Source organism: Phalacrocorax carbo, chromosome 10 (genome assembly GCF_963921805.1).
Source record: "Phalacrocorax carbo chromosome 10, bPhaCar2.1, whole genome shotgun sequence".
NCBI classification, from domain to species: Eukaryota; Metazoa; Chordata; class Aves; order Suliformes; family Phalacrocoracidae; genus Phalacrocorax; species Phalacrocorax carbo.
In genome coordinates, this window is record NC_087522.1 from 9262259 (window position 1) to 9285883 (window position 23625).

The 23625-nt window shown below is 39.2% G+C and overlaps 1 protein-coding gene across 1 annotated transcript in view; it reads left to right on the forward strand.

The window, feature by feature from the left end:
• The window catches only part of DNAH3 (dynein axonemal heavy chain 3), a 70606-nt gene that overhangs the window by 28435 nt on the left and 18546 nt on the right, over window positions 1-23625 (forward strand). Inside the window, exons 24-47 of the mRNA XM_064461775.1 lie at window positions 137-338; window positions 1523-1615; window positions 1923-2033; window positions 3903-4017; window positions 7223-7421; window positions 8812-8920; window positions 9198-9311; window positions 10482-10658; window positions 11384-11475; window positions 11886-12105; window positions 12915-13086; window positions 14246-14380; window positions 14935-15176; window positions 15774-15874; window positions 15952-16057; window positions 16596-16725; window positions 17233-17469; window positions 17843-17946; window positions 19014-19308; window positions 19747-19926; window positions 20899-21022; window positions 21115-21271; window positions 22177-22320; window positions 22923-23589. Of these exons, the coding sequence (XP_064317845.1) occupies window positions 137-338; window positions 1523-1615; window positions 1923-2033; window positions 3903-4017; window positions 7223-7421; window positions 8812-8920; window positions 9198-9311; window positions 10482-10658; window positions 11384-11475; window positions 11886-12105; window positions 12915-13086; window positions 14246-14380; window positions 14935-15176; window positions 15774-15874; window positions 15952-16057; window positions 16596-16725; window positions 17233-17469; window positions 17843-17946; window positions 19014-19308; window positions 19747-19926; window positions 20899-21022; window positions 21115-21271; window positions 22177-22320; window positions 22923-23589 (4226 nt within the window). The remainder of the gene's footprint in view (window positions 1-136; window positions 339-1522; window positions 1616-1922; window positions 2034-3902; window positions 4018-7222; window positions 7422-8811; window positions 8921-9197; window positions 9312-10481; window positions 10659-11383; window positions 11476-11885; window positions 12106-12914; window positions 13087-14245; window positions 14381-14934; window positions 15177-15773; window positions 15875-15951; window positions 16058-16595; window positions 16726-17232; window positions 17470-17842; window positions 17947-19013; window positions 19309-19746; window positions 19927-20898; window positions 21023-21114; window positions 21272-22176; window positions 22321-22922; window positions 23590-23625) is intronic.

Genomic DNA, 23625 nt, shown 5'->3' on the forward strand with positions numbered 1-23625 from the left:
TAGTAATTTTCCCTCTGTTACACTAGTGTCCTAAGCAACAATAAAACCAATTCAATTTGTCTTCCATATAGTAAATTATTAATGATGGTTTTCGTGCTTGGAAATTGTATGTTGATTAACTGTATTTTTCTAACAGATTCTTTTTCCTGTCTAATGATGAGCTGCTTGAAATACTGTCTGAAACAAAGGATCCCCTTCGAGTACAGCCACATTTAAAGAAGTGTTTTGAAGGAATTGCTAAACTGGAGTTCACAGAAGATCTGGAGATCATAGGCATGATCAGTTCAGAGAAAGAAATTGTTCCTTTCATAGATAAAATCTATCCAGTGAATGCAAAAGTAATTTTTTTTACTATACGATATTAAATTCATACTTTGCCTAAAGTATGTTTTTTGGGGAAATGAGGTTTAAAACATTTAGGACCAGATCATGAAAGGTGTTTAGGAAGTCAGAGTGCAGACTGGTACTCTAGAATAAAAAATATTTCCTGCAAAAAGGAGTAAAACATACAACTTCGGGTAAATTTCTCTAGGCACTTTTGTGCAGCTTTATGCACCTACTACTTTTAAGATATAGATACATAGATAAATATACACACACACCCCCCTATATATGTGCATATATAAAATGTATATATATAAAATGTATATATACATACATATTATCTAAAGACTCAAGCTGTCTATATACATATATATTAACATTGCACAGCATGGCTGAAACAGAGAGGAATGAGGGGAAAAAACACATGACTGGCAGTGAAGAGTCAGCATTAGTTGAAAAGGGGGCTGATTAGAAATAGTAGCATCTGGGCGAGTAAAGAAACAGTCTGCGTTCTTTGCACACAAGGTCCTACAAGGGCAAGAGTACTGTTTGAATACACTACTAATGCCTCCCATTGGTATATGCAAGGAGTAACTCGCACTGTTTTGGCAGTTGCTAAAACTAGTAGTGATTCACAATAAAATATGAACTTTAAGGTAAGATACACTGTGAATATAAGGTAATTACAATGTCATTTAAATTAAAATTGGGTCAGCACAATTCGACTGTTATAGTCTTCAAGTTTATAACTTTTGAAAAGTATCTCAGTTCCAGCTTTTTCTGCTATTCTGAATGTGAAGGTATGGAGCTGAATTGCTGTGTGGTAACCAAAAAGATGAAAGGTGAGGCATGTTGAGAGTTATAGATACTCTTTTTCCCTTAATCCTCCAGAAACAAAACATGCCCTGACCATGCGAGCTGAGATCTGCATTTTTCATTTGTGCTTATATGAAACACATGCAGCTGTTTCTTCAGCTGGATTGTCTTCAGAGTTAGCTTGATTTACCTGCCTTCAGGCAGTATTAAACTGAAGTAGTGGCTGTTGGAATTTGGGAAATTTCAACCTTTTTTTCTCCTGTGTACCACATCTAAATTAGAAGAAAGCATATTTAAGCCTAACACATTTCAAAGAATTTGAATTCAAAGAAATATAATCAGGAAATGTGTATTGACTCTTAACTGTTTTTCTTGTTTGAAGGGCATGGTAGAAAAATGGCTTTTGCAAGTAGAGGAAATGATGCTGGCTAGTGTAAGACAAGTTCTTCAAGATGGCATAAGAGGATATATCAAGGTAATTATTTCTGAATTACAGTATAAAATAGATTTCATAAGCAACTGTACATTAACAGGTTGCTCAAATTCTTAACCAGGGAAACATGTTTGAAGCTAAGTGGAACCCAGCTCTCTGTGTTCAGTAGTACTAGTTTGCACTTTTAACTCTGAATTTCTTGAAGAAAAAGTATTAAAGCTTTCCATGCTGATTCTCATTTATTTACAGCATGAGACAAGAGAAATTTGGGGAAAGTAACTGTTATCAGTGCCATAATCTAATGTGTTTATATGACTTTTTGTGTCTGGAATGGATCTTTTTGTTTAAGGTTCCTCGAAAAACATGGGTACTTCATTGGCCGGGACAGGTGGTTATTTGCGTTTCATCCATTTACTGGACAGAAGAAGTGTCTGAGGCTATAAGGAAGGGAACTTTACTAGTAAGATTTTCTTCTACCTTTCTATTAATTAATCAGAGTTTAGTGCTTATTAATAAAAAGCTCCTTCTAGCAAAGAAGATAGTCAACAACATGTTACAGTTTACTCATGCAGTGTGCTGTATTTTCTATTTACTTTTTTCCTGTGTCTTAGTAGGAGCTTGTTCTTATTTACTTTGTTGCATATCAGAAGTCCCACTGAAGGGAATTGTATTACTTTTTTTCACAAGTGATACTGGTGCAAATAAAAGTACCAAACAAGAAGTGATAGACTGTTATTAAACACTATATGTTTTTATTTCTAACTCCTGTCTTTACATGTGAAGGCCTGGGGAAACCTGCAGGCAGAAATCTCTCCTTACAGAATGGCACAGTTATTTGTCTGGTTATTGCTAGATTCTCCTGGTGCTAAAGGTGCAGCAGCCAAGTTTGTTGTTTCATAGAAGAGACTTTCCATATGTGTTTGTATGTCTTCTGTCATCACAGTGGTTTTAGGTATCACCTCGTTGAGGCTAAGCAAATGCATGTGCAAGTAATGGAAATAATTTCTGATTAATTCAGTGATGTTTTGTCTGATCCTAATTGAGCTAGATGGATGAGGATTTATTTGGGGATTAATTCTGTCAACAGAGTGTTTGGGCTGCTTTTTAAATGTGGAAATAGTAAAGTTTTAATAGCTTTACACCAAATACTAAATTTTAATATTAGTTCTTTGTTTCTGTATCCTTACTGAATAGCTTAGGTTTAATTTGCCTGTGTTGTTTAGTACCAGTTGAAGATCTTATTCCACATATCCAGTCAGAATTGAAAATATTTATTGATTTCAAAGAAAATATCCTGAACAATCCCTAGGTTAAGAAAAATGAGAAGGAATAACAGAACAGTGAATCACAGAATATAAGGGACCTCTGGACATCGTGTAGTCCAATCCCTGTTCAAAGCAGGGCCAACCAAACCAGGTTGTTAATGGACTTGCTCCAGTACGTCCATGCCTGTCTTCTGAGGGGGAGCGGAAAACTGACACAGCACTCCAGATGTGGTGTCAGCAGTGCTGACTAGAGAAGGATCACCTCCCTTGACCTGCTGGTAATGTTCTTCCTAATGCAGCCAAGGATGTTGTTGCTCCTCTTTGCCTTAAAGGCACACTGATGGCTTATGTTTGGCTTGGTGTCCACCAGCATCCAGGTCCTCTTCTGCAGAGCTGCTTTCTAGCTCATTGGCCACCAGTGTGCACTGGCACATGGGGTTATTTCTTCCCAGACACAGGGCTTTCCCCTTTGTTGAACTTCATGAGATTCCTGTCTGCCTATTTCTCCAGTCTGTTGAAGTCCCTCTGAATGGCAGCACACCCATCTGGTCTATCAACCACTCCTCCCAGTTTTGTGTCATCTGCAGACTTGCTGAGGGTGCACTCTGTCCTGTTGTTTAGGTCATCAATGAAAAGTTCATTAATCTTTCATTTCATTAAACTTTCTCTTTTAATAATGAGAAAATTATTTTAAATGTTTATAGTAAGGTTAGGAGAATCTTAGGTTTCTATTAATTTTATTAATTTGCAATTTACCACTAATTTGCGAAGAAATCCAATCCAAATTTACCCAACAGAGAGAATCTGCTCGTCTCCTATCATAGAATTTTGTCATTTCTATTAGGAAGGAAGATAAGACTTCTGCTTCCACTATTTTCAGGCCATAAAGCTTTTTAAAGTGTTCATAGTAAAACAAAATGCCAGTATATGAATGTTTGTGCAGTGCCAGGACTTCCATTGTTATGTTTTGTTGGAAGACCTTTCTCCAGTGACCACAGCCATGGGAGCTTAAGAAATGCTAGCTACAGCATTATGTTAATGCCTGTATTCTGCTTCTGTGACAGGATTTCTTGGAGAAGAGCAATCGACAAATTGGGGACATTGTTGAGTTAGTGAGAGGGAAGCTGTCCAGTGGGGCCCGGCTGACACTTGGAGCTCTAACTGTCATTGATGTGCATGGTAAATCATAGAATCATAGAATCATTAAGGTTGGAAAAGGCCTCTAGGATCATCAAGTCCAACCCAACACCACCAGGCCCACTAAACCATGCCCTGAAGTGCCACATCTACATGTCTTTTAAATACCTCCAGGATGGCGACTCCACCACCACCCTGGACAGCCTGTGCCAAGGCCTGACCACTCTTTCAGTGAAGACATTTTTCCTAATATGCAATCTAAACCTCCCCTGACACAGCTTGAAGCCATTTCCTCTCATTCTATCGCTAGTAACTAGGGAGAAGAGACCAACATCCACCTCACCACTACCTCCTTTCAGGTAGTTGTAGAGAGCGATCAGGCCCTCAGCCTCCTCTTCTCCAGGTTAAACAACCCCAGTTCCCTCAATCTCTCCTCATCAGACTTGTTCTCCAGACCTTTCACCAGCTTCGTTGCCCTTCTTTGGACATACTCCAGCTTGTCAATGTCTGGTACTGAGGGGCCCAAAACTCAACACAGTATTCAAGGTGTGGGCTCACCAGTGCCAAGTACAGGGGCACAATCGCTGCCCTGCTCCTGTGGGCCACACTGTTGCTGATACAAGCCCGGATGCCATTGGCCTTCTTGGCCGCGTGGGCACACTGCTGGCTCATGTTCAGCCGGCTGTCAGCCAACACCCCCAGGTCCTTCTCCACCAGGCAGCTCTCCAGCCACTCCTCCCCAAGCCTGTAGCATTGCATGGGGTTGTTGTGACCAAAGTGCAGGACCCGGCACTTGGCTTTGTTAAACCTCATACAGTTGGCCTCGGCCCAAGGATCCAGCCTGACCAGGTCCCTCTGCAGAGCCTTCCTGCCCTCCAGCAGATCGACACTTCCACTCAGCCTGGTGTCACCTGCAGACTTACTGAGGGCGCACTCAATCCCCTCATCCAGATCATCAATGAAGATATTAAACAGGACTGGCCCCAACACTGAGCCCTGGGGAACCCCGCTTGTGACCGGCTGCCAACTGGGTTTAGCTCTGTTCACTACCACTCTCTGGGCTCGGCCATCCAAGCCATGATCTGCCAGCTTCTGTAGGAGGATGTGGGAGACGGTATCAAAGGCTTTGCTAAAGTCCAGGTAGATAACATCCACAGCCTTTCCCTCATCTGCCAGGCAGGTCACCCTGTCATAGAAGGAGATCAGGTTGGTCAGGCTGGACCTGCCTTTCATGAACCCATGCTGGCTGGGCCTGATCCCCTGGTTGTCCTGCACTTGCCTGGTGAGCTCATTCAGGATGTATCACTCCATAACCTTCCCTGGTACTGAGGTCAGGCTGAGGGGCCTGTAGTTCCCCAGACCCTCCTTTTGTCCCTTCTTGTAGATGGACATCACATCGGCAAGCCTCCTGTCATCTGGGGCCTCCCCTGTGAACCAGGACTGCTGATAAATGATGGAGAGTGGCTTGGAGAGCTCTCTGCACCTCCCTCATTACTCTTGGGTGAATCCCATCCGGCCCCATAGACTTGTGAGTGTTCAGGTGGAGCAGCAGTTTGTAAACTGCTTCCTCGTGGATTATGGGGGGTTTATTCTGTGATCCATCCGTGCCTTCCAGCTCTAGGGGCTGAATACTCTGGGGATAACTGGTCTGACTGTTAACGACTGAGGCAAATAAGGCATTTAGTACCTCAGCCTTTTCCTCATTCTCAGTGGCAATATTCCCCACCATGTCCAATAGAGGATGGAGATTCTCTTTGATTCTCTTTTTGTTGTTAATATACTTGTAAAAACATTTTTTGTTATCCCTTACAGCAGTGGCCAGGTTGAGTTCTAGCTGGGCTTTTGCTTGCCTAATTTTCTCTCTGCAAGACCTAACGAGGTCTCTGTACTCTTCTTGTGTTACCTGCCCATTCTTCCAAAAGTGGTAGACTCTCTGTTTTTTCCTGAGTGTCAGCAGAAGCTCCCTGTTCAGCCAGGCGGGTCGTCTTCCCCGCCAGTTTGTCTTGCGGCACTTGATGACAGCCTGCTCTTGCACCTGGAAGACTTCCTTCTTGAAGAAAGTCCAGCCTTCCTGGACTCCTTTGCCCTTCAGGACTTTCTCCCAAGGGACTCTCCCAACCAGTGCCCTGAACAGGCCAAATTCTGCCTTCCAGAAGTCCATGGTAGCGGTTCTGCTGACCCCCTTTCTTACTTCACCAAGGATTGAGAATTCAATCATATCATGGCCCCTAAGCCCAAGACAGCCTCTGGCCACCACATCTCCCACCAGTCCTTCTCTGGTGCGTGAGGAAGTGGAAGCACACACTCCAGGAACCTCCTAGACTGTTTCTTCTCTGCTGTGTTGTATTTCCAGCAGACATCTGGTAAATTGAAGTCCCCCACTAGAACAAGGGCAACCGATTGTGATACTTCTTCCAGCTTCATCCTGGTTGGGTGGTCTTTAACAGATGCCCAGCAGGATATCTGCCTTGGCCTTCCCCCTCATACTTACCCATAAGCACTCAACCTTATCATCAAAGTTGCTAAGCTCTATGCAATCGAAGCACTCTCTAACATACAGGGCTGCCCCACCACCTCTCCTTTCTTGCCTATCCCTTCTGAAGAGCTTATAGCCATCCATTGCAGCACTCCAGTCGTAAGAGTCATCCCTCCATGTCTCTGTGATGGCAATTAAGGCATAGCTATACCGCTGCACAATGGCTTCCAGCTCCTACTGTTTGTTGCCCATGCTGTGTGCATTGGCATACTTGAGCTGGGCTATTGGTTTCACACCAACTCTGGTGTGCCACCCCTAGGCTCCTCCCTGGTGGGCCTAGCTACATTCCCCTCCCCCTTCAAGCCTAGTTTAAAGCATGCAGTTGCTGGTAGTCTTGTTACATCTGGGGCAGTGCTGCTAACGTTAGTTGGGTGAACTATTTGAAAGAGGCAGCTAAAATGCTTTCTCTAACTTTAAACAACCTTTACAGAATTATTGCACAGTGTCTTTGGGCAAGTGGAGATTTCTCAGTCTGGCACAACTGTCTCCTCTACTTAAAAGAGGCACTGGAATCTAGATAAAATTAAGCTGATGCCCCATGCAAAACAGGTGCAGATTCCTTACAAACGTGAAAAACAGCCTACTGCTCTAAATGTTTATTTACTCTTACCTAGCTGTAAGTAAATGTTAGTTTACTTATACATTATTTTAAGTAAACTAACATAGTAGAAGTGTTCAGATTTTAAAAATATTTTGTCTGTTACTCTGCAGCTCGTGATGTGGTTGCAAAATTGGTTGAAGACAAAATCACAGATCTGAATGACTTCCAGTGGATTTCTCAGCTAAGATACTACTGGGAAGAGAAGGATGTAATAGTGCGAATGATTACAACAGAAGCCAAATATGGTTATGAGTATCTGGGCAATTCTCTACGTCTGGTTATAACCCCACTAACAGATAGATGTTATAGGTAAACCTGTTTTGTCTGTGAACAACGTTTTCATTTTTTGGGTTGATCTATATTTACTTTCCTTTGTTATAGTTAATAATAACAGGAACCTCGGCAGCTAAGATTTTCCTGCAGGTTTTGGAGGCAAATATTATATATCTTCTCTGCCCAAATATGGCAAAATATTTACAATGTATGGGTTTCTACTCCAGTAGAGTAATAGTCTCTGTAGTATCCAAGAAAGTGCTTCTGAATAAAGCTGGCAGCTCATGGTTCTGGAACTGTAAAGAACTCTGCAGTAGCACTGGTCAATTAATTTCTTTGAAATAAAACATAGCGGTAGGGTATGCCTGCTTGTAAAATAAATGAGGTAATTATAGAGCCCTTCCTTCACAGATGTTTGAATGCAGTTAGCTTCCTGTTCCTCCACTTGCTTGCAATAGGTTGCAATGGAAATACTTCATCCCCCAAGGTTGAAGTATTCAAGAGCATTTGGTATTTTGCTTCTGGTGAACCCTGGAGACACAGGTTGTCTCAGCAGGTAATTTTAGGTCTAAGGTTTAAAGAACTTACTTTATAATACCTCCAGGCAAATATACGGTGAGGATGTAGAGATTTTACTTCCGCACTGAGCTGTGAACTCACCATCATGTGGAAGGCACTTGTAGTAAAATGCCTATGTTAATGCCTATGCTGGCAAATGCTTAATTTTCTGGCGTTCGCAGTGGTGTTGAAAGAGCCACGTGGCCAGTGTGTTAGCTGTGAACTGGGGATTTTGTCATTAGCATTAGCTCAGTCTCAACTAAGACTATGCAGTCAGCTGTGCCACATGTAGTTTCAGTGCAAGCAATGAGCAAGCAGGCTCTATTTAGCATAACTTAACAACTGCTTTTTGTGGCACAGCCTTTAAATGAGGCATTTGTAAAATAATCAGATTACTCTAGTGTTAACAGGGATCTCATTTTTAGTATGAAAATCACTTGGAGAGCAATGTGATTCCCAGGTTTATGAAACAACGTTTATGCTTTCTCAGCCATTTGTAAAGATTGACTTCATTTATAAAGCCAGCTTCAAGTTCTTGTCATGAGGAGTGCCACTTGATGAAAATGTGTGTTTTTGCAGACTCTGCCATTTTGCTTATGGTACTGTGCCTTTGCTTGTGTAATTGAGGGTATACAGGGTGGGTGCAAGCCTTGACATTCCTTGTAGGCAAAATGGGTGAATGTGAGTCTTCAGAATTGGGAATCAGTTATGAGACAATACTTTTTTTTTTAGGGCAAGCTGCAAAGTCAGTAGGGAACAAGTAAATCATTTCCAGGGGAACCTGTATAGGAAAATACTATCCATCCCTTCAGAAACAATTTGCCATTAAAGATTACTGTTTCTAATGTCTGTGTCCTTGTTTGCATAGGACATTAATGGGTGCCTTGAAATTAAATCTTGGTGGTGCTCCAGAAGGACCTGCTGGGACTGGCAAAACAGAAACAACAAAAGATCTAGCAAAAGCACTAGCTAAGCAGGTACCAAAATACAAACTTTTTTTCTTTGTATTGTTTATGTTTGGATATGTAGATATTTCTTGAAATGTCATTCTCAAGCAAGTACTGCTTATTCTGTGCCCATTCTTTATTCACAGAAATAATTGGTAAGAAGACACGTTTAGGACGGTCAGTGTGGCATCCTAGTGTTGTAATCCAAAATTAGCAATAATAATCCCTTCCCATTTTAGATGCTAAAGATATTATAGTGGACTTTGAGTTAATACTGAGAGATGTTTTCTCTGTGTTTTTGTTGTAGTGTGTGGTCTTTAATTGCTCTGATGGTCTCGATTACAAGGCAATGGGCAAGTTTTTTAAGGGGCTGGCACAATCTGGTGCATGGTGCTGCTTTGATGAGTTCAATAGAATTGAGGTAACATTTTAACTCAGACAAATAAAATGATAAAGCTTTTATTTAAGACACAAGATTTAGATTTAGACATGAGAGCATTATTGCCAATTTTCTACTTTTATTTGTGGTATAGCCTCTTTGTTTTGATAATTACTGACACAGGTTACTCAGCTGCCTGCTCTAGGAGCACATGCCTACCTGTGCTGTGTTGCAGAATTCTTGTGTTCTGGGTTATTTTAGCTGAAAAAAAAGTTCCTGTACAATTTTCTTTTTTTTGTATGTGACACTAATTTGTTGGCAAAGAACTGTCCTTCTCTTTTTCTTGAGAAATCAAACTACAGCTGTGGAGCTGCATTTATCTCTGTTCAGCACAAGACACACAAATCCTAGTGGTGGAATTCCTGTGATGACTAGCTGAGTGTCACTGAGTGACCTGGTTAACTAGCTGTGTAACCAGAGACATCTAATCCTCTCCTTGGTCTTACCCTGATTTTTGTTGTTGTGGAAGTTTTTTTGTTTTGTTTGTTTGGGTTTGTTTTGTTTTTGTTTTGTAATTTGGTAACTAATGACTTTGGATAAGTTTTACTGTTATTTTGATGGACTTAGATTTAAGTAAATACTAGTAAATGTGGAACTTCCATGAAGATCTCTTTTATATGTTTTAGTAGTTAATTTCTCCATTTGTCTGCTGTAACTTGTTCTTTAATGAATTCAAGTGCTAGCATTCTCATTTTCCAATGTTCTTTTACCCTGATACTGAAAGCACTGAAGATTGGCCCTAGGCTGCCTTACCCATTCTTTACATTTACCCTCAATTTGGGGCATTGGGTGAATGAGTCTTTCTGAAGAGCCTAAATTCTTTGTCGTCTGAGGTGAAAGGGAAGTGCCTTTGGAGGCCTCCAGAGGGAGTTCGTGTCCACCTAACTTAGATGTCTACATTCAGGCAGATGGTATTTCCCTCTGGAGGCTTTTAGAAGCCTGTTTATCTCTCTACGTTGGTTGAGTAGGGAATGGTAGCACTAACTTTCAGAAGATCGCTTCAACAGACAGCTAATATTTAGGCTCAGTTACTAGACACAGGATGATTTTCACCTGGAGGAATGCAAATATAGCCATCAAAATATATAAACAAAACATTTTTATATTGTCTCCAAGTGTTTTATGTTTTCCAATCTGTTCTGTCTGTATTAGGTTGAAGTATTATCTGTAGTTGCCCAACAAATACTTAGCATACAGCAAGCTATTATTCGCAAACTCAAAACATTCATCTTTGAAGGGACAGAGATCTCTCTTAATCCTGCTTGTGCTGTATTTATCACAATGAATCCTGGGTATGCTGGACGGGCAGAGCTGCCTGATAATCTGAAGGTAAATCTGGAATCCTGATTTCTTGTAGAAATGAAACAGAATTAGCAACTTCTGCTCTATTTTAATAAGAGAAGGAATGCAACAATCGAATAATACACTGATAACCCATTCAAGTGTATTCTGCTGTGCTTTTTGGTAAGCTTTCGTAAGTGTTTAGGATTGTACAAAATGCACAGATGAAAGGTCTCAGTCTAATCATATTGATATCAGTTCACATTTAACTGTGCTCTCTCTAAGTGGAAATTCTCCTGGTTTGCAATGGCTTGGCTACCCAAATCTGAATTTAAATTTATTATAACTTGGCAAGTTGCTGAGACACTGCAGAGAGACTGGTATGATCCTGGTTTGGTTCTTTTCCTAGCTTTGCCACAAGTTTTGCATGATTTTTTACAAGACATTAACCACACCATGTGCTAATTTGTACGTTCTGAAAGTGAGATGAATGACACCTCCCTTTTCCTCCATTAATAGTTCTTTAGGATTGTGACTCTAAGCATTTGTTCCTACAGTGCTTAGCACAAACCTCTTCAACCTCTTGATAAGATCACAGTTCTAGTAACAGTTCTAATGCAATCCATAGATTTCAGATGATTCCTAACATCATGAAAATGGAATACGTGTATAAGAAGTTAATGAATTTATGGAGAGATACTATTCTTACAAAACAAGCACAAGTTATTACCATATTCAATAGTCTAAGCTTATATCTTACTTTTTTCTTACAGGCACTGTTCCGAACAGTTGCCATGATGGTTCCAGATTATGCTTTGATTGGAGAAATTTCACTTTATTCAATGGGATTTCTGGACTCTCGGAGGTAAGACGTACTGGTTTTTTCTATGCCAGTTCAGCCTGATATACCTCATTCCTCTATAAGGCATATATGTGTGTTTGAGGCATATAATTCTGGAAGGCTGTCCATGTTCTTTCTCCAGAAAGTACTTTTTAATCTGCTTTATCATCAGTTCTCATTTACAACCTCACATTGACCACCTCTACAGAGGATCATTTGGAAAATGTATCATAACATCAAAACGAATTCCTAAATGCACACACATTCTCTGGCATGGCATAATCTACAGTTCTGCTTCCTAGGTGTTTTGAGCCATCTTATCAGCTGATATGTCTGATAATCACTGCAGTTACTTCGTGTATATAGGTAGTTAAATTATTTTCCTTGCATGGTGAGATATTTTCATTTTACATGTGATATTTTAATATCCACAGTCTTGCCCAGAAAATTGTTGCCACTTATCGTTTGTGCTCTGAGCAGCTGTCATCTCAGCGTCACTATGATTATGGAATGCGTGCAGTTAAATCTGTCCTGACAGCAGCAGGAAACTTAAAACTGAAGTACCCAACTGAAAATGAAAGTGTATTGTTACTTCGGGCTTTGCTGGATGTTAACTTGGCCAAATTCTTGGCACAGGATGTGCCCTTGTTTCAGGTAAGCTGTCTGGCCAGTGTGTTTAAGTTTTTGATGATGAAGTCCATTACAAGAACCTACAGAAACAGGTCATTATCTTAATTTAGAACAGTTTGATCTAAATGGTGCCATATTAGCGTAGAGTTATTTCAGTCCACTGATCTGGTTGCACTCTTTGGTTCTGTTAGTATTATTTTGAAAAAAACAAAATTTCAGTGGTGCCTTTTAAGTTATTCTATAACATGTTTTGTAAGATATCTTGCTAAAAGTCACTTTGTGCTGTTTCATTCATGGAAACCGTTCTTTGAAGTTTGCATTCTGGCTTTGTTCTGCAAAAGAGATGTGGACAACTAAATTACAGTTGGTTAGAAATTTAAAGTCAAAATGAAAATGATGAAGTTTCTGTTTGCGTGCTGCTTTAATAGAAAATGAAGACTATGTTAAGCTCAAAGCAATCAATATTAAAGACTTAATAGCTAGGGTACAAGCACACACAGAGTCATTGCTCTGAAATTTCAGAACACACCCACTTCTATTTAATCACTGAAATTCTTTCAATCACTTTCACATCCTTTCCTGTAATACTTTTTGGGGCAAATTTGCAGAAGGTTAAGCTTCCTTTGCCAACATCAGTGTGTGTATGAGAAGTGCAGGCACTCATTTCTGACTCATACATATAGAACACTTTCATGGCTACAGCTGGCCTAGAAGTTAGTTTTGTTCAGCTGAGGACATTTCCTCTTAAGCTTCTGTTACCTGTATGAATATTTTTCTTGCAGATTTTTATGCTTTGTGTTTGGATAGTTTTCTATTCTGTATTTCCTTAACAGGGCATTATATCTGACCTGTTTCCTGGAGTGGTTCTTCCTACACCAGACTATGACCTGTTTGTCAAGGCACTGACTGAAAATATTAAAAAAATGGATCTTCAACCAGTTCCGTGGTTCATTGGAAAAATTATTCAGGTTTATTTTCACATACTTACTTCTGGGGAAGAAAAGCGTGAGAGCAGAAACACTCTTCATTCAATGTCTATGTCATGAATGAATAACTAATAGCTAATAGTTGTCATGATTAATTAATGGAATATTACAAACAGTGTATTTTACTGAGTAAAAATCATGTGATTTTTTTTTTAATTCAGCGAACCTGTGAAGGAGCTAACGTGCAGCCATATCATAGGTCTTGTGGTTCAGGATAGAAAACGAAACTGGATCTGTTACTAGCTGAGGCAGTGTAGCCTAGTGAACAGAACTCTGGACTTGTCACCTTGACAAGTCTTGAAAGAGGTGACATTTCTCACTCTTGCTTATTATGCTTCACCTCCAGATCTGTGTTCCCGTTGTATCCCATTTACTAGTATTGGTGACCTTTTAAAGAATACTTAACCTTTTTTTTCCTGTGAGTAGTGCAGCCTAGTGAGAGTGTAATGGCAAGGGCAAAAATGTGTGGCCTGGGGCAGGATCACGAGGGGCCCCTCCACAGCAGTTCAGACTATAGCTAATGTTCAGACTTGGCTTATGCTGCTTTGAAAACCATGCTTTATCTTTCAGTTAAATAGAGGTAGTATTAAGTGGCTAGGAATTTAAGCTAAACCAGAAAATATCAGCCTTAACCTGAGATTAAAAAAAATCTTAAGGGTTCTTCTTACAGGTCTGTTTGAAGGTGTTCTGTTTGAAGGATTTGACTTGAGTTCTGCCAAGATCTTGTGGGGTGACTGAAGAAATTACCACTCTTGGAGTCCAAAGTCAGCCTCTGTGGGACCAGTTGTATGACAGATCCTCAGAACTGTAGTTTCAATCCCTTTGTGTTAGCTTCATTGGTAACCACTGATTTCAGTTTAGGCTTTTACACAGGGCCATGATCTGCAGTGTCTGGTTAGGTCACTCACACCCTGTACAATGATGCTATTACAGCTGAGGGATGACATTTAGCAAGGAGAAGGGGAGGATGTCTGAGGGCAGTGACTTCTTAAATTATATCAATGAGAATTGCCATAATAATATGACTGCCTTCTGATTTGGGTTAACACTTTGGTTAGCCTTAATAGAGTGCAGATACTTGACTGATATTTTGTCCTGTCACATCTGAGTGCAGAAGGGATACCTCTAGTTTCATACACATAATGCTTGCTTTTGTGCTATGCTTTTGTGCTCTCGAGTCAGTCTCTTGTCACTGATACAGATATATGAAATGATGCTGGTGCGCCATGGTTTCATGATTGTTGGAGATCCTTTGAGTGGCAAGACCTGTGCATACAAAGTGCTAGCTGGAGCCCTTGGCGATTTGTGCACAGGTAACATTGTTCAGACACAAACTTCTCATTAAATAAAGTTAATGCTATGAATAATGTTTTTCCTTTGCAGAGATATGCACAGGTTGATAATTGTCCTACATTCTGCTTTCTCATCTGGAAGGTTTCTATTCATCAAACTATTTTTGTCTGGTATATTTGTCTGGAAGTATTTTTGCCTGCATTTACTGGAATAGTGAAACATACTAACGTGTTTATGCTTTTATGAATTCTGCTAAGCACTGTATTTGTGCATAACACTCTTGAAAAAAAACTAGCTCTGTTAGAGAGGTTGTAAGTAGCTCTCATAAATTTATAAAATCTATTCTGCTCTGCTTTTTCTTTTTTTCATGTGCTTTTGCACAAAGGACTTTGTACTTCCCTTGTACAAGTAACAGAAGTTCTTATCTACTGCTACCTAGCTGCCAAATGTCTGGGTTTTTTTGTCTCGGGCAGCTAAAGTAGGATCCTCCAGAATCTCCTTGTTCTGTACTTCAGTTGTTGAATGAAACTAACCTATTGAATTCTTAAGCTCATCTATTTGTCTTTTTACACAGCAAGAACCATGGATGAATTTGCTGTTGAATACAAAATTATTAATCCCAAAGCAATTACTATGGCACAGTTGTATGGCAGTTTTGATCCTGTAAGCCATGAGTGGACAGATGGGGTTCTTGCAAATGCCTTCAGGGAACAAGCATCTTCTACCACAGGTGATCGGAAGTGGATTATTTTTGATGGCCCAGTGGATGCAGTTTGGATAGAGAACCTGAACACTGTCCTGGATGATAATAAAAAGGTAACCTAATTTTTGCCAGTAACCTTGTCTTTGAATACACATACTTTATTTTAGTAGTAGAAATATTGTTACAATGGTAGTCAAGGAGGTGTGAGCCTCAGGAAAACTGTTGTGCTTAAAAGCATTGCTTTTTTCCCCAATTATATGACTTGGTTTAGTAGATGATATTAAGTTGTTACTTCTCCCTAGAAGCCTTGTCTTGTTCCTACTTCCTTGAAATGAGGTTGCTCAGTGAGGTTTTTTTATTGACCCTTTTAGGAAACTGAAATACTTCAACTCAGTTCTGTAACTGAAAACTGAACTTGCTTAAATTAGTGAATAAATTAACTAAAAAAAAAAAGCTTCAGGTCATAACTGCTTTTCCTTGCAGAGTTATTTAAAGATAGAGCATTGTTCTCTGTGTCTGCAGGCTATTCCAGTAACACATGGAAAGGTTGAGACAAGGTCAGAAAATGTCATGTGTTATGAGAATGAAAAAGAGTGAATAAAGGGTGACACTAAATAGAATGTTCAGTGATTTTTATGACAGGCATTGCTTTGACTGGATGATCAGCACTGACATGACTAGATTATGTTTATGTGATGCTTTTCTTCTAGCTATGCTTAATGAGTGGTGAAATAATTCAGATGAATTCAAAAATGAGTTTAATCTTTGAGCCAGCAGACTTAGAGGAGGCATCTCCAGCAACTGTCAGCAGGTAATGTGAAAGCATTCAAACTTGAACTGTCCCACCGTGCACATCTATTCCTGTACCATAGTTGTTTGTTCTTCCAGGTGTGGTATGATCTATATGGATCCTCAACAGTTAGGTTGGAAGCCACTGAAGGATTCCTACATGAATACACTGCCTCCAAACCTGCAGGAAGAACACCGAGAGCTGGTGCGAGACTTAAATATTTTTTTATATACGTATAATTTAGAAGATTAACTTTAAGGTGATGTTCATAGTATGCCAACTTGAAGGCAGCCATGCAGAATCAAACTTTTTGAAGTACTACCATGATTTAGAGGGTCCTAGATTTCCTAGAGGCTGTTATAGGTTGTTTTGTAGTGATGAATGTCAAATCTTGTGGCAGGGAAAGTGCATGAGAGCTGGAGATGCTATGAGTACTAGAAATGCAATGCAGAAAATACTGGAAGACTCAAAATGTTTTGAACTCATTCTTCTTCTGTCTAAGACATCTAGAGTTTAGCTTGAGAAATGTTCTGTGGCAGAAGCACTGTGTTCACTTTCATATAATGATGGTGTGACTTTGTGATCGCTTAAGTACTGCCTCACACAGGTCCTTTCCTGATCTTCCCTCTGGTGACTTGGAGAATTTCTGGTGCCTTATGTTTTATTGAGAGAGAATTGAGGGACAGTGGGAAATGTGTCAATTCCTGCATCATTCTGAAGCCAGTTCCTTTTCTTCTGGCAGGTCAATGACATGTTTATGTGGCTCATCCAGCCCTGTTTAAAGTTCATTCACCTTCATTGCAAAGCCATTGTTCAAACTTCCTCTATTCATCTGAGTTATAGCTTGATGAAACTCTTTACTTGTCTGCTTGGTAAGTACCCTAAGCCTTATTCTTTTTGTTTCCATTTTTCCTCTTTTTTTTTTTCCTTTTATGTGTCCCATAACAAGATGCATGTTGTCAGATGCAAGGAAATACCAAAGGAGTTCCTTTACTGTTGAGATCATACAACACAAGTCCTTTCTCACTGACCAGTGTTAATAACAGTGGGTTGACTAGCATACAGAGCTTTCTCATTTGGATGCTGGTGTCATTACAAAACTGAATATGATCTTGTGAGTGTATTTCATATGTTTTGCTTGCAGTTTGCTAGCATCAGAATAAAAGAATTAGGACCCTTTGTAAATATTTTTTCTACTCATTTATTTTTATTTGCAAACAGTATTTTACACAGGCAAGATCCTCTCTTTGTAGATTGGCTTTGTTCCACTGAAGACAATGCTCTAAGTTTGTCTCAGAATACTTTTGCAAAAATACATTTTGAATTTGGATTTATGGTTATTACTGCCATTTAACTAAAATTCAAAATATATGTTTTAGATGAAATAAAGCAATCCAAGGAAGAGGAGAAGGAAAGCATGACTAGTCAGCAGATCATCTTGTGGCTGCAGGGGCTTTTCCTTTTTGCTTTGGTTTGGACAGTTGGTGGGATCATCGATGCAGACAGCAGAAAGAAATTTGATTTGTTTTACCGCAACTTGCTACTGGGAATGGATGATGAAAACCCACGCCCTAAAAGTGTGAAGCTTACCAGAAACAATATCTTCCCAGAAAAAGGTGCTTCTTCGTAACTACTTGCCTGGCCTTTTATATAGCAATAAGAAAACTCAGCACTTTAAGGGAGACTAGAGTGCCTGGCAGATGTTAACTCTGCAACAGAGCTACCATCTGCCAAGCCTTGGGCTGCACAGTTGGGTGCTCTTTCCTGGCTCTTTTAACCAAGAGTAGCATATGCCTCATGTTGTACTCAGATAATGTAGCTGAATCTAAACTGAAATGATTTGTGATGATAATGGAAGTGGGGGGGAGAGAGTATCTGGTGTACTAGAAAGCCTTCATTATCTCACAGTGTTGAATGTCTCACACTAAAATTACTGAAGTTTATTCTTTAATCAGTGGGTTTTCCTATGTTGTGTCTTTCAATTAACAGGGAGTGTTTATGACTTCTATTTTCACAAGCATGGCAGTGGGCAGTGGAACATGTGGACGGAGTACATCACAAAAGAAGAACAAGTTATCTCTCCAGGGGCTAAGGTTCACACTGATATATTTCACTATAGAAAATAGTTATTTGACTATGTGATTTAGAAGTATAAATCAACTACATTTGCTAGCTCTGATTCTATTATATTTGGCTGTTGAATGTTTGAACTGCAACATTTCATTAATCTCTCTGTAGGCACCTTTTCATGCTTATGTCTTAATTCTGGTACTATCAATACTGGAAGTTTAGCACTGCAGGTGAACATGGAGCCCTGAGGTTGGCTGGTGGTTAAAATTTTTGGTTCTGCTTTTGTCTCTGTAATAGCATCTGATGTTGGGGAAGTCATGGTAGGAAAAAGCCAAAGCTCGAATTTCGGTTCCTTCATTTTTGTTTTCTGTGGTTGATATCATGATGTTGTTGTATGAGTTAATCAGAGAAAGTAAGCAGAGAGACTTACTACTCCTTTGGGATATGGATAACAGTACTGAGAGTCCTGGATCCCCCTGTCCATTTCCAGATAGGGGTACTCACATTTTGAACAGCAGGTGTGAACTCAAGGGAAGTGTAGCACAGCAGAGACCTGCAAAAAGTACCTATTCTGCAGATGAAATTTCAAGGTAACTTAAGTGTTGTTTGTTCGGCTTTTCATTCCATTGTAGTTGCAACTGTCTTGTCTGTTAAGTACACGAGAGATGTAAGATTACTTTTCATTCTACTGTCTAAAATCTTTCCTTGATACCTAGTGCACAGCTGCTAATGATAAGTGGAAGATGAGGAAGAGAAAAAAAATTCCATAGCACTGTTCATTTCCTTTTGCACGGTAGGGGAACAGAATTAAGCCATATTTAATTCTGCAGTTCTCCTTCAGGGCTTTATATAGTATCTATGAACCATAATATAGATAATACTAGTTGTGCTATTTACTGTATAAACACTGAACAAGAAGTGGGGCCACACTATCTACCAGAACCTTGTTACAGCCTAAGTTTTCAGAGAAAAGAATTTTTAAAAAATGTGTTTGTGCTACAGGCTCCCTGTAGTTGCTTGCAAATATTCATGTTGATTAAGGTATTAGATGTTTGATTTTCATGTGCTGTTGTACTTTCCTGTGTAACAGGTATCTGAGCTCATCATTCCAACAATGGAAACTGCCAGACAAATGTTTTTCCTTAAAACATATGTAGAGCATAATGTCCCTTTGCTTTTTGTGGGTCCCACTGGCACTGGAAAATCAGCGATAACAAACAATTTTCTACTACAACTTCCAAAGCAAAAATACATCCCAAGCTTCATCAACTTCTCTGCAAGAACCTCTGCTAACCAAACCCAGGATATTATTATGTCCAAGCTGGACAGAAGAAGAAAAGGATTATTTGGACCACCTTCTGGAAAAAAAGCTATAATATTTGTGGGTAAGACAGTTTTTTCAGGGTTTTTATACCGTTTTAATTCTGGCTTTAGGCAAAGGAAGTGATTCACTGAGACTAGTAATTTTGGATTGCCTCAGTGCTCTTTGGTTTTTTCCAGGCATCCAAAGAAGGATTAGCACTGCCCCCTACTGAAAGGCTTCTAGCTGTTTAAGTGGTGGTTGTCTTCAGAATAGTTCATAGTGTTGCAGTGTGACGTGAAATAAAATAAAACAAAATCACCAACCACACTAAGTTAAACCATCATCTCTAAGTATGCCTGTGAAGTATAATGTCATTTGATTGTGGTTAGTTTAATGGGAAGTAAGAATAACAAGACGCAACCTTTTTCTACCTCTAGTTATTTTTCCTTCTTAGCTTTGAAAGAAATCTGTAATTCCTAAACGCTGAGGTTTTTTTATTCAATGTCTATGTTCTCCATAGATGACCTAAACATGCCTGCAAAGGAAGTGTATGGAGCCCAGCCACCTATTGAGCTTCTCAGACAGTGGATTGATCATGGTCACTGGTATGACAAGAAAGATAGATCCAAGATTAATATCATCGATGTGCTGCTTATTTCAGCTATGGGCCCACCTGGGGGAGGGAGAAATGATATTACAGGTAGGAAATGTATTACTATGGCAAGTAGTTGTCTAACTGACTGAAGCTAAGAGGCAGACTCAGTTTTGCTGATGACAAATTCTACATTTATCTGTTGCTTGTGAACCTAAGATCACTGGCTGGGTCATTCCAAATAGAAGTCTGTATGCTCAAGGTCAAATCTGTACCTTTTGCAAGGGGAGTTTAATCAACATTAGAAACAATGTTTTTAATGTTGATTAACTATGAATGATGAAAATAATTCTAAAATTAGAGAATTGGACACTTTTTCCATTTTCTGTTCTTTGGAAAATTGAGGGAATACATTTTGCCAAGTCTTTCTGGCAATTCTCTTCTGAAATTGTATCCTGCTGCTAGGTTAGGCTGCCTACATTTGCTTACAGCATGTTGCCTGCGAGTCCATGATCCCCATCACCATAAGGGAGGTTATATTTTTCTAATGAAAAGGCCCTAAGGTAGCTACAGCTATTCTGTCATAAGGCACTTTATGCTTCTTTGCTTCATATAAACACTCTAATACAGGTATAACTGTATGTACTCTGAGGAGGCTGTATTAAAATAACTACTCTGACACAGCTAAATTGGTAAGATTTGCTAGTGTATAGACTTTTTTTTTAGATAAAAGCCAATAACAAGATACTTGATTTTGTGAAGTTTTACTGTGTCATATCAGAATCAACAAGGCTAATGTGAGCTGAAATTTAAATTTGGGTAATAGTGGCCTTGTTGTAATGGAGATTCATGCTTTTCATATTAAACCCAGTTATTTTTAAGTGAAATACTGATGTAAAATATAAATCAGTTTATATTTCTTTGTGCATCACTGCTGGGGCAGGAATTTGCCAGAAACAAAATCATGGAGCTGGAGCCAGATTCAAATGTTGTTTGAGTGACACTCAAACCTAGGATATGCTAACTGAAAAATGTTTGGACATTCCTAAACCTTTCTGCATCTTTCTGCGTGTATTACAGGACGCTTCACACGGCACTTGAATATTGTATCTATCCATTCTTTTGATGATGACATATTAACCAAGATTTTTACTGCAGTTGCTGATTGGCACTTCAGCAAAGGCTTTGAGCCTGTGTTTCTAAGGTAATGACATATATTTCCTGTAACACATTTGTCATCTTTTCCCCTGTGATTTATCTGCAGAAGTTAAAACTGTATCTCTTTTCCTTCTTAAGGCTAGGTAAGATGATGGTCCAAGCAACAATGGTGATTTATAAACTGGCGGTTGATAATTTTCTCCCAACTCCTTCAAAATCCCACTATGTCTTTAATCTACGGGATTTTTCCAGAGTTATTAAAGGAGTGCTGCTCTGTCCACACACTCATTTGCAAGTAAGTTGTAGTTTAATTATGTTGCTGCAAGAAAGAGCAATGGAAAAAAAATTATTTTTATAATATCAGTAACTAAACATCTTGAAATACATGAACTGTGATTTCAATAGATTTACAAGGTTTAAAATCAGGATAGTCCCTGAATACCTTGCTATATATCTTCCATCGCTCTCTGAAAGAGACACCTGTCATTTTTGCTAATATTCTTTACATGTATTGCCCCAGAGGTCCAAGGCCCATCTGTTAAGGCCTGTACATAAAGTCACAGTCCCTTCTTTTGAGCCTGCAAACTAAATATACAAAAGAAACAAACACGGGAGAAGAGTCAGTGTCCCTTTTTTACAAATGGCAAGCTTGTCAGAGGACAAGACTGAATAATTTAGCCCTGAGGTTGCCTGTTGTCACAAACTACAAATGAATACTGATAGATGTACATGGTTTTCATCCTTCATCCATTTTCAGTAAAATGTCAGGTTAAAGAAATACTACAAGTTTTATTTCTGTTGAGGGAATTGTTTTGGTGCAGAAACAGAACCAATCAGCTACAAGCTATTCAGGGGAAACCTTAGCCAGCAAAAATTTTGGGCAGGGCTTGAGTTAGAGCCCATGAGCCCTATCTTTGAAAGACATACTTTATGTTGGAAGGGTGGGGAGATTTGATAGAGAAAAATGCTTTGACATAAGAGTCCCAGTTTGTACGGGCAGGAAGGACAAGATGGTAATTAGGTGCGGAAGCCAGTTAAGTTAGCATGCTGAGCCATGTGCTGAATGGCTTGGAATTGAAAGATTCCCACTGAGTTTAGTACAAGATATAGCAGAGTCCAGATGGACATTTCTATCCTTTTGTTTTTAAACAAATCCTGCCTGAGCTATATTTACCTGTTTTCTTTTGTTTACATTTTCAGAATGGAGATAAACTGATCAGACTTTGGATTCATGAGGTTTACCGAGTTTTCTATGATCGCTTAGTTGATGAGGAAGACAGGAAGGTATTCTTTCAGATGGTACAAGAGACAACATCAAATAGCTTCAAGCAGAGCTTTAATAAGGTATTTTCAGGTAACATCCTGGGACCAAGAATGAGACTGATGCATTTTCAGAAGTACTTAGACATTGAGATTACATTAGTGTTGGACACATTTTGGATTATTTCAATCAGTGCATTTAAAAAGTGTGGATGGTCTTCTATTCAGTATTGAGTATTGCACCTATTCTTAGCCAAGTTAATACAAATTGCTTTGTATCAGAATGATTCACAACTTGAAAAGGATTCTGTATTGGTACAGAGGACTATCTGGAATAAATGTCTTACACAGTGTTTATCTGTGCTTTTGCTAGGGTTAATATTTGGATGAGCCAATGGAAGTAGTGGGTACTCTTTTGAGAAGCCTTTTGGGAACCTGTCCTATATTTGACAGCAAAAATCTCTCTGTGAAGTATGTGTATGTGGAAGTTGCATGTCAATCTACAGCGCATTCCCTATTTAGGTGTTTTTCATGGGGGTTTTTTCCAGACTAAGGTAATAACTAGAATAGCTGGAAAACAGTTCTTCCCACAGTGTTACGACCATGTAGATAAGAATGATTATGACTTTAAGGAAAATAATTCTCTAAGGGTTTGAATTATCTGTTGCTTCTTGTCTTATCTCTAGGTGCTGAGTCATCTGTCACCTACTGGAACAATCTCTGATGATAATATTCGCAGCCTGTTCTTTGGAGACTATTTGAAGCCGGACAGTAATGTAAAAGTGTATGATGAAATCTCAGACTTAAAGCAACTGACAACCGTCATGGAATACTACCTTGAGGAATACAACAACATCAGCAAAGCACCAATGTCCTTAGTCATGTTCAAGTTTGCTATTGAGCATATCTCAAGGATATGCAGGGTATTGAAACAGGATAATGGACATCTGTTGTTGTTGGGGGTTGGTGGGAGTGGTCGTCAAAGTGCTACTAAGCTAGCTACCTACATGAATAACTTTGAACTCTTTCAAATTGAAATTACGAAGTCCTATGAAATCAATGAATGGAAAGAAGATGTTAAACGAGTCATGCTGAAAGCAGGTGTTAGTAACAAGAATGTATCCTTTTTGTTCTGTGATAATCAAATAAAGGATGAAGCATTTGTGGAAGATATCAACATGCTTTTAAATACTGGTGATGTGCCTAATATCTTTGCAACAGATGAGAAAGCTGAAATTGTTGAGAAAATGCAAGCTGCAGCAAGGATGGAGAACAGGAAACTTGAAGCCACTCCCCTTGCTATGTACAATTTCTTTATTGAAAGAGTGAAGAAAAATTTACATATTGTCTTAGGTCTGTATACGATGTGTTGTTTCTTAGAATGTTTTT